Source organism: Meleagris gallopavo, chromosome 1 (assembly GCF_905368555.1).
Source record: "Meleagris gallopavo chromosome 1, MGAL_WU_HG_1.1, whole genome shotgun sequence".
In the NCBI taxonomy this organism is placed as follows: Eukaryota; Metazoa; Chordata; class Aves; order Galliformes; family Phasianidae; genus Meleagris; species Meleagris gallopavo.
In genome coordinates, this window is record NC_139404.1 from 40,417,451 (window position 1) to 40,431,028 (window position 13,578).

The 13,578-nt window shown below is 37.6% G+C and overlaps 1 protein-coding gene across 1 annotated transcript in view; it reads left to right on the top strand.

Annotated features, from left to right (window-relative positions):
- Positions 1-13,578, top strand: part of TMTC2 (transmembrane O-mannosyltransferase targeting cadherins 2) — a 235,291-nt gene that overhangs the window by 99,133 nt on the left and 122,580 nt on the right. The window contains exon 2 of the mRNA XM_085222126.1: positions 593-1,163. Coding sequence (XP_085078252.1) covers positions 593-1,163 — 571 coding nt within the window. The remainder of the gene's footprint in view (positions 1-592; positions 1,164-13,578) is intronic.

Consider the following 13,578-nt stretch of genomic DNA (forward strand, 5'->3'; position numbering starts at 1 on the left):
CTCTGCTGCTTGCCTTCAGCAAGGTGTTTACTGAAAATTGCTGTCAGTCAAAATATGTATGAGAAAGTTGTGGGAGTGCCCATAACACACCAGAAGTTTGCATGCTCTTACCAACTTCTGTTTATTGTTCATCCATGTCAGTGAGATTCATTCCAACATCTAAATTAAAATTTCAGTATAAAGGGCCAGTTGAGGTTTTAGTTCTCAGTTACTGGAGAATCAGTTGTTTCAACAATACTGTTTGTCAGTTTTTCATATCTCTTTTACATTTTAATTATAACTCATCAAATCTTAACCAATTACTCCTGGGTTAGACTCAGACGAATGCCACTGAAGAGTGTTTTAATTTAATGGAAGCAGCATAACATCTGTTTCTAATGTTTTAAAAGCCAATTTATATGGAAATTTTGCTTTAGTGAAAAGTCAATAGATGTGGACTTCTCTAACATCTCCTGTAGAAATTAAAAACTTGGATTAAAGCAACATAAAAACAATGCCAGTCTTTCTTGTAGCAATGTGATTACATTTTCACAGCTTTTCACTTGTATTCTTTTCATTCTATTGAAATGAAGTTTTTACTTGTCTTTTGTAGTCGAGCTATCAAGACAAACCAGGACCTTCTGCCAGAGACACCATGGACCCATATATTCTACAATGACTTCTGGGGAACGCTTCTCACTCACAGTGGGAGCCACAAGTCCTACAGACCTCTCTGCACTCTCTCCTTCCGCATCAACCATGCCATCGGAGGGATGGACCCGTGGGGTTACCATCTTGTAAACATCCTGTTGCATGCTGCAGTCACAGGCCTTTTCACAAACTTCTCCAGGATCCTCTTCGGGGATGGGTACTGGACCTTGATAGCTGGTTTGCTGTTTGCGTCTCATCCGATCCACACCGAAGCCGTAGCGGGGATAGTGGGGAGGGCAGACATTGGAGCCTGCCTCTTCTTTTTGCTTTCCCTGATGTGTTACGTGAAGCATTGCTCTACAAGAAGTTCCTCAGCTAGAACTTGGGGCTGGATCTTGGGAGCAGGACTGTGTGCTGGATGCAGCATGCTGTGGAAGGAGCAAGGAGTGACTGTTCTGGCAATTTCAGCAGTGTACGATATCTTTGTATTTCATCGGCTGAAAATGCATCAGATCATTCCTGCTTTATACAAGGTGAGTCTCCCTTCTCTTTCCCATAAGCTGTTAAAAAACAGTCTCTGTTAATTAGGTGTTAAATGAGTTTTCAAGCACAGAATAATTCTCAGAAGTTTAGTCAACTCTGAAAAATAAGCACAGATGTCTAATACTGGAAGTATTTTTAATTCAGTTTAGAAAGGAGTTTTTACGTTTTGTTTGAGCAGTGTGCTATTACCCATTGCCATTACTTGACACTGGGGATGTATTTCTTTCATTACTTTATTTGCTTCCAGAAGCTCCCTCCTCATTCTCTTTACCGTCAAGCACTGAATGTATGGCTTGCAAAGAATCCATTCATGCTCTTATCCTCTTGTATCTTGCTAACTTTGCTTAGTTTAGTCAAGCAGGCAAGTGCAGCAGCTTATACCGTCTGCAGGCTCCCTGATGCAAAGATAGAACTTTTCATTGTTCTAGTTCAGCAGAGATGCACAGAACCTGGCAGCATGTCTTTGGCATGCATTTTTTTCTCCCCCTAGCAAGAGCTGTGACACAAATATTTTGTTGCCTTACCAAGCAAAGTATTGCTCATTTTTTAACTTCTAGCCCACAAGCAAGTATAATAAACATAAATAAATAAAGCTCACCCAAAGCCCCTGTCTTCTCCTCAGAGTTCACATATTTTAGTGGCACCCATATATTCTAGCTGAAATCAAGACTTGATCGCATTAGTTGCCATACAAATGAAAGAGCTGAATATATGTAGCTTTTTATTTCAGTGGATTGATCTTTCCTTCAAAAAATGCTGACTTAACAAAAGGTAAATGCTTCATGGGGACACCTGCTTTTTTAGTGAGACATAACTAAGTATAGGAATAAAATAAGGCTTTGAAGTCTGTTTCAATCACATTGATTTTAAAATCTGACTTCTCACACAAATTAATCTAAAATAAATTCCAGTTTTATAAAGTTATTATTTTAGCTTGTAGAGTGTAGAATGCATTCTACAAATAGCGTACAATGAAAATAGAGTCAGAAAAAACAAGTAGTTGCCCGATAAACTCCTGTGGCATGTTGACTTAGCTGTCATGCATTTTTCTGACATAAATAGCCATATTAAAGAACAGAATAATTTCTTATGTTTAAGACCTCTTTTGAATGCCAGTGGCCAAGTACTGTATGCTAAACTGTGCCCATTAATGCTGAGCAGAAACAAACAGTAAACTAATATATATATTTTAAAACAGGATCTGTAACAGCAAATTTTATTCTCAGAGATATGGGAAAAGATACTGTGAAGTACTTTGAGGAATTCGGTTTGTAATTCAAATGTTAAACTGTCCCAGAGAATTACACAGTTAAAAACGTTCATACTACACATATGAAATTCTGAATGCCTTGCATTTAACTTCATACCAAATCTAAATTATTATTCTCAGTCTGTCCTCATTGCAGCCTCTCTTCAAAGACCAAGGTACAGTCATTGAACTAAAGTTCCTTATCATAGAGTACTCACTGCTCAAAACCCTAAACCTTTACAGACATTTTTGATGGACTTTAGTGAGGAAAACCTTTTATTCCCTTTTTCCCTGTTTCTCTATTGACGCCAGGGTAAAAATTGGTCCAGCAGAGATTTTGGTGGCATAAGTGAAATCTAAGTTTCCATGTCCTACAATGGCAATGCAAGACCCATCTTTCTAGGTTATGTAGTTCTAAATTTGGACATCTGTATTCTCCTCCTCCATGAAACTTCTTGTCTTGGACAACAAAGTAGTGTCAATGCCTGAAGTTGCTTTTTTTTTTTTTCCATCTCTAACAATAGAAATAATAATTCTGTGCTTTGGAGGTTACTAACCGTTAAGAAGTTTAGATTGTAGATGGGAGAAGTCTTATGGGGAGGATCACTTTAAACAAAAGTACGAATATAAATAAATAATATAAATAATAAAAAAATAAAAAAAAAGTGAATATTTTGCTTGATATGCCAAAAATACATTTCCTGGTTCACTGACTTATTAGGCTGTATTTTCCTTACAATTCTGTTCAATCTGAATGATGCTAGTTTTTATGTCAATGTTAAGGCAGCCTTTGTTCAGTCACCTACAGTGATGAGAGGTTTAGTTGGGAGCCCTGGTTATAAAGTACTTCCAGTTAGGCTTTTTTTGTTTTTTGTAAGTTTTACTTAAAAATCGTTCACAAATTACTTAAGCTTTAATAAGAACATATCACCCTGTAGGATTTTGGGTGCCAGGGATATCTTCATTGATTTAATATTTTATGAGAAGTGTTTCTCATTGAGCACTCACCTGTATGTTCTTTTGTACTCTAGCTTTGCATGAACCCGGCCATAACCATTAACCATTGCAATTTCCCATTCCCAAGGCTTGAATGAGAAGTAAAGGAGTGAAGTGCAATTTTTATTTTTTATTTTTTTAAATGATGATCACTGTAAGTGACTGGAGTTTGGTAATGTGGGTTTTGATTGTAGCATCTGAGCAGTGTTTGACAAATCCTGACCATTATGGCAATTTAGATGCTGTCTTGTTGATTTCAAATGACTTTCTGCGTTTATTTTCACATAAGTTTGAAATGATTATGCTGTAAGAATGATAGTTTAAAATGATGCTTTGTTACTTTTGAAATGATTAGTAAGAACAGAGCTAGGTTTTGTTGCTGAAGGCTTTAGTTTTAGTCTGGTTCCTTCTGTTTGAGCAGAGAATGATAAAGACAAGCTTGTTTATCTTTTAGTTTTCTATTAAAAACAAATAATCCAAATAGGAGCCAGGATATGTTGCCATTTTCAACTCCACATTCTTTGATCAATTGTTTGGGTGTTACATTTTTTGTTACTTTGGCCTTAAAATGTGTCCCTGTTAAAAACTAAAAAATTATTTTCCCCTTCAGCAAACAAAACCGACTTTTAGATTAACAGTTTTATTTATGTTTTTTTTCTTTAATGTTGTTGCCTACAATTTTTTTGCTTAGGAAGACATTCCTGCATTGCAACTTGCATGTCAGTAGCCGTCTACAGATGAGTAATTCTGAGTTATCCACTGGCTTGAGCATTTCATAACAAGAATACAGTGTCAAAAAAAAAAAGAAATGGAAAAAAAAACCAAATCCACCAAATACAAGTCTATCATGTTTCAGAAATGCTTTCCTGAATGTCTGTACAGATAGAACTAAAGTCATTTACCTGTTCTGGAACTTGTGTTTTGCATTTTCTCAATGTGGGAAGGTAATTGTAGAAAGAAAAACATCAGATATCACTAAGAGCAGTCCAGAAAAATGTGATGGTCTTTATAATAGTGTAAAAAAGCGTAGAATGGAACCACGGAAGAGAGGAAAATAATTCTAAAAGATGGTTGGCTTAAATCTGTTCTAAGTATACAGTAACAATATGAAACTGATAGCAGAAGAAAGGGCATGCCACAGCATCTGTGGAATGGCAGGAAGGAACTATCCCTTTCAATCTACCTAACCTTAATCTAAACCCTGTTCAGCTGAGCTGACACATCTGTTTCATATGCTGTGCTGCAAACTGGAACTTAGAGGAAATGCTGGTAATAAAAAACCATGAAAAACAAATATCCCAGATAGGGCTTTAGGAATTATTTTAAACCTGAATCAACACTGTATCCATTCTCTATCTGTATCCAGTTTTGACACTGTATTCAGTTTTCCTTGCTCTGCAAACAGCTGTACTGGGGAATTTTGGGAGGAAAGTTGAAGTGAGAGGACCTCAGAATGAGACATTTGGGGCAGTGGGTGGTTAAGGACTTGGGCTTTTGTCTGTAAGCCTTTTGAGAACGCACTGCTGGGGGAACTGAGACCCAATTAGTTATGTACCAGGAACAGTAAAACCACTGAATGCCTTCATTGATGGTTAGAGAGGATGGGTTGGTAACAGCAGCCTTAAAAGTGCTCCAGCTGGTGGTAGAGATGCACAGGGGGTGGTGGTAAGTCTCTTTCTTTCATTTTGTTCTTATCATTGGTCCAAGTGAGAAATAGATGTGAAATGGTGGCTCTGACACAAGACCAGTAGCTGTTTACTGGGCTCACACCTGTTGTCATGACGAGTCAGTGATGTGTCACTTGATGTGCCATGTCAAGTCCTTGCATTTTGAGAGGAGTGACGGCTTTTGAATGAGGCAGCTGCAGAGAAGGACCACCAGCAGAGCAGATTAATATTACCCTTTATTTAAAGCTATTTTTAATGCACTTTTAAAAGTGTATATCATAGCTACTTATTAAACTCTCCAGCTCTTTTCCCTGTCATCTATGTACTGGTTATTCGGTAGAACTTGGCTGCTGATCTTTTTTCCTTTGCCAAGTCTTGTTGTATTCCTGTCTGCCTGTGATACTCAAGCTCTGGCTGGCAAAAATGTCAGTCTCAATGCAGTTTGATTTGGTTAGTTCTATTTTATTCTATCTGACTCATTTTCAAAGTGCACTCTGATAAGAAAGTACTTGCTGTCTTAAAACAACAGAATTTGATGGAAGTGTGTTTATTGCAGATGTAAATAAGTTGTTTGGAATGGCAGCAATTAAAAAAAAAAAAAATGTGGCTCAGTACTGGACAAAGCATTCCTTACTGAAGAAAGCTGAGATTTTGTTTTGATTTTCACCATTCTAGGCCTTGAGTTGTTTCTGTCTTAAGTTGCGTAGCAGGTATGCAGATTGATTGAGTTGCCATGTGTTGTGTGTATCTAATGGTTGTACCTGTCAGCAGTTAGACTTGCACAAATTAAACCATCGTAAGTATGGGGATGGGAGGGGGAGTCTGAATACGACAGAGAGCTGTGATCAAGTCTGTGATTATGGAAACTATGCAGATTCAGAGGCCTTAATTCTTTTGTACTTGCAGTACCCAGCTTGAGAGCCGAGCCATTAATCAACATTGCTGTAGACAATCTTCTGTCCAATTAGTTGTACAAAGCTAATATAAGCCCAACTGTGCTGTCCTTTATTCCTCTTTATTTTTTTTTAAGTGAAAATGGAGCTGGACAATGTTAGCAGTTAAAAAGACGGGACAAATACATTTAAAATTCATTTTTAATATAATGGTGATTATAAAATATTTATTGCTCTGTGGTTTGTGTACAAACTGCCTTTTAGAAATAACTGTACCAGATGTATGTTCCATTAATGTTCCTCTGTTACAGTATAGTAATGTTTTACCAGATCAACATAGCCTTAGTACAGGGGGATTGTTATACTAAAAGAAAGAGACCTCTCTTTTTCCATCACTGATCTGATTAACCCCCTCCTCCCCACAGGAGGTCTATCTCGTGTGGAATTAGTTATTGTTGTCTATAACTTAATGTGAACCACAAATTGGATTGCAGGATGCATTATCTAACCTTCTGTGCTATTATAACAGTATTGGTTTTGTAAAAAGCAATTTTATTGGAAGTCTATATTTTATTTAAGGTAATGATGGAAACCCTCGGCCTGCATGGATGACATAGTCAACCACTAAACCAACCTTTTTAAAGCACTGCTTTCTTTTATGATCTTGGAACAACTTCAGTTGTGAGTGAGATATGTACGATTGCTGCGCAAAATAGGACTTTCTGTATATTAGATAAAGCTACTGATTTTTGAGAACATTCCAGACATGAAATAAATCACTTTCTCCATTCTTTGAAGCAGATGTCTTTTGAAGTATCACATATTGGTAAACAATTTCAAAATAAAATGCTGCTCTTGATTTAAACTTGCTGTTGTATTCTTCTCTTCTGAGGAGCTTAAGGGCCTTAGCGGTAGGACTTGGTGGTTTTTCTCCTTTTCTCCATCTACAGGTTATTTCATTTTGAGAGAGTGTTTTAATACTGTTTAAATTCTGGCTCAATGGTGTGTGTTTTCTGTTTATTTTCTACAATCCAAGGAACTTTAAGGTGCTTGAACTTGTCCACAGGCCTGCATATTTCAGCAGACCTGCTTAGTAAACTTTGACTTTGCTAGTTCTTTCTTTCAAACACTTGTGTTGCTGTGCTTCTGCCTTACTCTATCGTGATATGCAAGGTTTAGGCTGCTGGGGTAGCAGTTGTTCAGAACAGGCTTCATGCTCAGAACCAGATATTTGGTGAACACACTTCTCCTGAACATATATATAGAAATAATAAATAATTTAGAGCTTCAAATGTGATCTGACTTCGTGCAGGTTCTCTTTGTCTAAGAAGAGCTGTTGTGTGCCATCTTTGAGTGCAGTGCAACCTTTGAGGTTCCAGAGCTGTGTGCAGGACTGGCGCCCCATCGCTGGGCCGCTCTTGTTGCCCAGCTGTGAGCTCAGTCTCCATGGTGGTCAGCTGGGGGTTAATTCTCCTGGCTGCTCCAAACCCGTACGAAATTGTGGAAATGCTGAGACGAATGTGCCTATACGTACATTGCTCATATTTCCGGCTGGAGCTGTGCAGTGCTTTTCTCTTCACACTGCGGGAGAGCGGCAGCGTGAGGCCTGCACTGTCTTGGCCACACTCCCCCTCCCCCGGCAGATACCTCTTAGACAAAAGAAGCTTTTTGCAATTTACTTCTTCCTTGACAATTTCAAGTAGCTAATACTGCTGTTTCCTGTAGTTCCCACAGCTCCTTGCTGCTTTTCTTTTTGATCCTAAAATGAGAAAAGCAAGATTGGCCTCCGCTATCTTTCTTGTCAGAGATATTGATCTGCTGCAGGTCCTGTGATGTCAATGGAATTGTACTGAATTAGACATCAATATGTATAAATAGCTGTTGTTTCCTGAAAACATTTGCATGTGGTGATTTAAACCACAGAAATATATAATGTATGACAGAAATATATGAGGGCTGCTCTAGAAATAATGCTTACTATTTTATTCTGTTGGCCCACAATGTCAGAGGCAGATGGTGGTGGTATGACAGTAGAGGTTGAACCTTCCCACCGATATTCCATTACATTGCATTGCTGTGTGACAGATGGCAGCAGAGGGGCAGTCTGACAAAATGATGTCTGACATGGAAGTGCAGATGAAGTGAAGGTGTGTCAGTGAATTCCTCCATGTGCAAAAAACTGCACTCATTGACATTCATGGACGCTTGCTGAACATCAATGGAGATTAAACTGTGGATGTGATTATAGTGAGGCGGTGGTGCATTTTGGCAATAGTGACAGAGACATGAGGAACAAGCCAGGTTTTGGATGGCCATGCACAGCTGTCACGCTGCAAAATGAAGAGTGTCTTGATTTGGTCATCTGTAAATCAGTGATTTATGAATATATGGTCCTGAATATCTGCTTCAGTGCATTGTAAATGACGGTGGCAATGTTGGATATCAAAAAGTTTGTGCCAGGTGGGTCCCAAGAATGCTCATGGAGAAACAGAGAGAACACCTTATTCAAGTTTGTTAGGACCAACTGAACCTGTATGAAGCCAATGGTGACAGTTCCTTGGATTGTGTCATTACCAGAGATGTGTCACCACTATGAGCCAGAGTCTAAATGGCACTGTGAGTTCCCCATTGAAGAAGAAGTTGAAAGATAAACTTAAGTGATGTGCACTGTCTTCTGGGATGGGAAAAGGGTGGTCCTTCTGGATTTCCTGGAACCCAGACAAACCGTCAAATAGTATTATTGAGCTCTTTGTATCAGTTGTAGTTTCCATGGCAATAAGTAGGAGTCATTACTTTTGGAGTGACTAATGTAGCATCCTAAGGCAATTTTAACCAAGGTGTGTTTTTTTGTCTATTTTTCAAATAAGGGATCATGAGCTATCTGAAAAAGCTGTCTTAAAATGGACTATATTTTAATATTAAATCTGTAATATCTTTTGTGGAGTAGCTACTAAAATCTGCATTACTTTTTTTCTACCCTCTTTGAAGTCTGCAATAATATTTTTGAGAGTATGTCTGAGAGTTCCTCTCTGGAAAAAAAAGGAAAAAGGGAAGGCTTCTTTAATAAGTAAGTAAGTAAATCAAAAACAGAGAAGCCTTTTCATATTTGCAGAGATTGTGAAGACGTGAAGAGCCCTCAATGTAACAGAGAGGATAGTTTGCTAGAGAGAGGTTGTCACTGTATTCAGTCTTAGATCTAAGATTTATACTGCATGGTAGCATGCAAAATATGCTGTGTTCTTCTTTCTTCTCGGCTTACAAGGGATCTTTTTTGAAGCACAGGGTGAAAAAGCTTTCAAGGGCTTTACACAGTTGGTATTAGCACTTACTTGTCATTCTGAGGTTGCATACCAATCACAAATATGAAGAACAGTGTGACTTTTTTCATGGTGTTTAATTACAGAGTTGGGCTTGTTATTTGCCAAGTTTTAAAACTCGTGCCAGTAATATTCAACTGATAATGTTACTCTTCTATTTGTTAATGTTTTTACAACATTTAACAAAACAAGTAAAAGCACAAAACTTGTAGTGTGAAAGGACTGTGTTTCAAAACACTGAGTATTATAGGTGTTGGTCACTCTTCATCTTAGTGATCACCTACAGCTTCCTAATGGAAGCAGCTTTGAAAACCTGTTTTTCTAACAGCTGGAAGGTTTCTTGCGCAGAGTGTCTGTACTAAAAAGCAGTTACAGTTCATGCGTTTCAATGTAGTAAGTGTTTTAAGCATTGATAATGGGCCTGGAATACCTGTGAACTTTAAGGGATAAGAAGTAAGTACATGCAGCTTTGGTCTCTCTTCAGTTTTGCACTCAGTTTTGATATGAGAAGCGACATCTATTTTCACTCTCTAGCTGTGCTTCTCTATGAATCATTTTGTACCAGCCACAAAATGAAAAAAAATCATATACAATCCTAAAGGTAAGTGGTGTTTTAGCGTGTTAAATTCTCCTGGTGCAATTCCTTTCATGTAGATTTGCTTTGGGAGTTATGCCTTTTATGGTTAAACATTTTATGGTGTTTCAGCTAAAATGTGTGTGTTTCTGATCTCTTATTTACCAAGTAGGTGTCTTTTGCATCTGTTAAATGCCAGACAGAAAGTTTATACTTGTGCCTTGCATACAAATCTTCAAATACTCTCTTCAAACTCAAGTACTTTCCCTTATCCTCCTAATACCACGTTTAGGCACCGAAGTATCCGGATTTGATGAAGTGCTGAATGCTTGTAGCTCCTGATGGATGGGCTGTGCTGAATGAAGGCGTTGCACTTTATAGAGTACAACTAAATGGCATGATGAACACTGCTTCCAGCACTTAGGGCAAATGCCAATAGCATCAAAAGAGGGAGGGGAAAAAAAAAACAACAAAAAACAGAATCAAACAGATAATATTCAGGGGAGCAGGTGCAGGTAGTGGATGCTCATAGTTCTGACTCTTAAAAATGTGTTACAGCATATTCCGGAAAGGTGATTGCTACTGGGAATAAATGAAAATAGCCTTTGGATTTTTGAGCATCTTAAATGTAGTCACCTAATTACCTGAGTCTATACAATACAATTATATTCTCAAAGGCAGTCTTCTTCCTACAGTCATACTAAAACAGAGTCTTGCTGCTACCTGGGCATAAGCTTTGATTCCAGACTCAGGGGAACGTGTCTGAGAGAAACAAGAACATATGTAAACCATGAGCCACAAGGGAGACTTTTCTCTTGGTATTAGGTTTAATTTTGAATTTCCTGGTTTATGCTCATTTTTATGTGCAGTAATGACTTAATGATTACATGCACAATTTTTCCAAGCTAAGTGATTTTAAACAGTAACCTGTGTGGACAGTTACAATATTAAAAAGGGAGAGAATGCAAGTATTTGAGATTTATGGTGGAAACAGCCAGTTGTGATAGAAGGCAGCAAACATTTTCTGGCATATTTACTGGAGAAACAGATGATATTTTGTGCATATGCCTGTATTTCTTTTTCCAGCTGCAATGTAGATTAGGTATGGGGAGGGAGACAACCCAGGCTTGCAATCCTGCAGCTGACTTTATGGATTGATTCTTAGAGGTAAATTTCTAGCCTCACTACCCTTGAATGTCTCTTAGAGAAGAGAATAATCCCTCAATGCTGTGGGTTGTCCACACTGAGAAGAGGGAGAAAACAAAATATTTTTTGTTCCTGTGTTTCTAGGAAACTAATTGAAAGTGCACATGAGGAAATTGTGTTAAAACAATCCAGAAGCTTTTGGGGGAAGGGAAAGAGAATTTGTGTGCTTGGTGCTTAAATGTCAGGTAGAACATATGTACCTTTTTATAGTCAGAATGGTACAACTTTCAGACGCATACAGTTTACTTCTAAGGCTGTAGATTTGTTTGGGCTATGCAGAAGTCAGCTTCTTTGGCATGTAATCACCAAGAACTTTTCTCCTTGACAATAAAATGTGGAAATAAGTTCTCATAGCAACAAGCTTTTTAAAGTGAGTGTAGGGGCATATTGTGTTAATAAAGGCAAAGAGAGCAGAGGAAAAGAGGATAAAATTGTATCAAGTCTCTGTAAATTCTTTCTCTCCCAGAAAACAGGACTTTGGGGGCTATGGATGAATTTTTTGCATGTTTTAGTCTGCATGTTTTAAAAGCATCCTGGGCAGCCTGTATTGCTGAAGAACATAGCAAATCTTGCATCAACAGCAGTGTTTATTTATAAGGGATTGTGAGATTTCAGTTTATTTTTAAAATACACGTTTACTATATTTCTATCTTTTATTTGGAGACTTTTCTCCTTAAAATATGTTATTAGAAGTGGCAAAATATTGCCACAAAATAGCTCTCATGAGTTTTAAAATAGAAGCAGTGCCAATTTTTGTAAGCTTAGTTCTTGCTTCTTTGGAATACTACATATATACAACATTTTTGGCTTCTTGTAATTTGAAATCTGTGGAAAGTCAGTGTTAAGAATTTTGCAGAGGTTTTTTTTTTTTTGTTACTCGTGATTTTTGTTTAAGCCATTATTTAGTTTTTACTTCTTCTGACCTGAGCTTTAACCAAGAATTTGACTTCTTGTGGGTAATTATAGTTGAGAATATGGATTAATTGTGGAACCAGATATATTCAGTGCAATCCCATTTAATTACAAATAAAATCTCAAGTGTAATTTCTTGCAGAAAAAGTATTAAGCCACATGTCTTTACCCACTTCTAAACTTTTCAGTGAGCAGTGCTCACTGTGGACTTTGAGGTCCCTTCTAATCCAAACCATTCTATGATATGATCCTATGACTGCAGATCTCCCTCTCATATCTTATTTGGGGTGATGTTACCTGCTTAGTGTGTACTTATACCCTCCTTCCTTTGCTCTGAGTTCTTTGATCTTGTTTTCTTACTGATACACATCTGTACCCAAACAAAACTGCCTGTAAACTTTTGCTCTGTTAGTGATGTCTTTCTTTGGAACAAGAAAGCAATTTATTTTTTTTGGAGAGTTTCTTTACAGCAAGAAGTGGTAAGAAAATCTCAAGATAGATCAAGCTAGTGATAACGGTGCATTGTGGAAGTCGCCAGGCTGACTAACTTGAGGGATCTTAATTCAGAATACAAAAATGGATCTAAAGGCAAGGTAGCAGGTGGGTTCCTTGGCTGATTGGTGCCAGGTTGTAACTAGTGTACAGTGTTCAAAGCTGGCTGAAGAAATGTGTGTACAGTGCTCAGGATCTGAATGAGCATTGATGGCCACTCTTTCCATCAGGAGGCCCTGTAGTCAAAGTAACTTAGTCCTCAGTGTTAGTTATCAAGAGGCAAACATTAACTTCTGAAAGTTTTTATTTGCCGTCTGCTTTACAAACCTATAGTGTATATACCTTTAGTGTAAGTATTTTGGGGATTTTATCTGTAATTCTGAAGTTTGGAAAGGGGGAAGAAAAGTTTCTTACACGATGAAAATTGTTCTGAGTTGATGCTGGGTTACCGTAAGACAGAACTAAGCTGACTTCTGTGGTGGCAGATTGAATGATCTGCGAACAGTCTTTCTTTTTACTTTTTACCTTCAGTTAGACTTCAGGTTTCATATGGAACCCAAATTAAAACAAACAAAAAAAGTAGTTTATATATTGTTTATGATTTAATTATTATTGTTTTGGCAGTTCAGTGTTGATGTGTTTTGAATACGTCTGGTTTCAAATGCGAATTTTGAAACTTGCTTCTTTTATTTCTATCAATTTTCAAACTGGAAAAATGTTTTCACTCCATTATAAATCATGACATGTATGCCAGTATAGAAGTAGACTCTTGCAAATAACTGCTTCTACCTTGGAATTGTCTTGCTCGTGATGTGATGTACTGTCAGCAATGTGAGATTGCACACTAGCAAAAAGGTTGATATGTCCTTGCACTCTTAAGTCAATCTCTAAGGCTCTGCAGTACCCAGATGGCTGCTTTGATAGTCTGGTAACAAACTCTGCTGTCATCGGGTGATATAAGGAAGATGCAGGTGTTGGTTCAGCTTTTTCGACAGTGATGATCAAATTAAAAAAAATATATATAATAATAATAAACAAATTGATTGAAAAGCTGAGTGTGTGTTATGGAAGCCAAAATTTGGGAATCTATACAGACTTA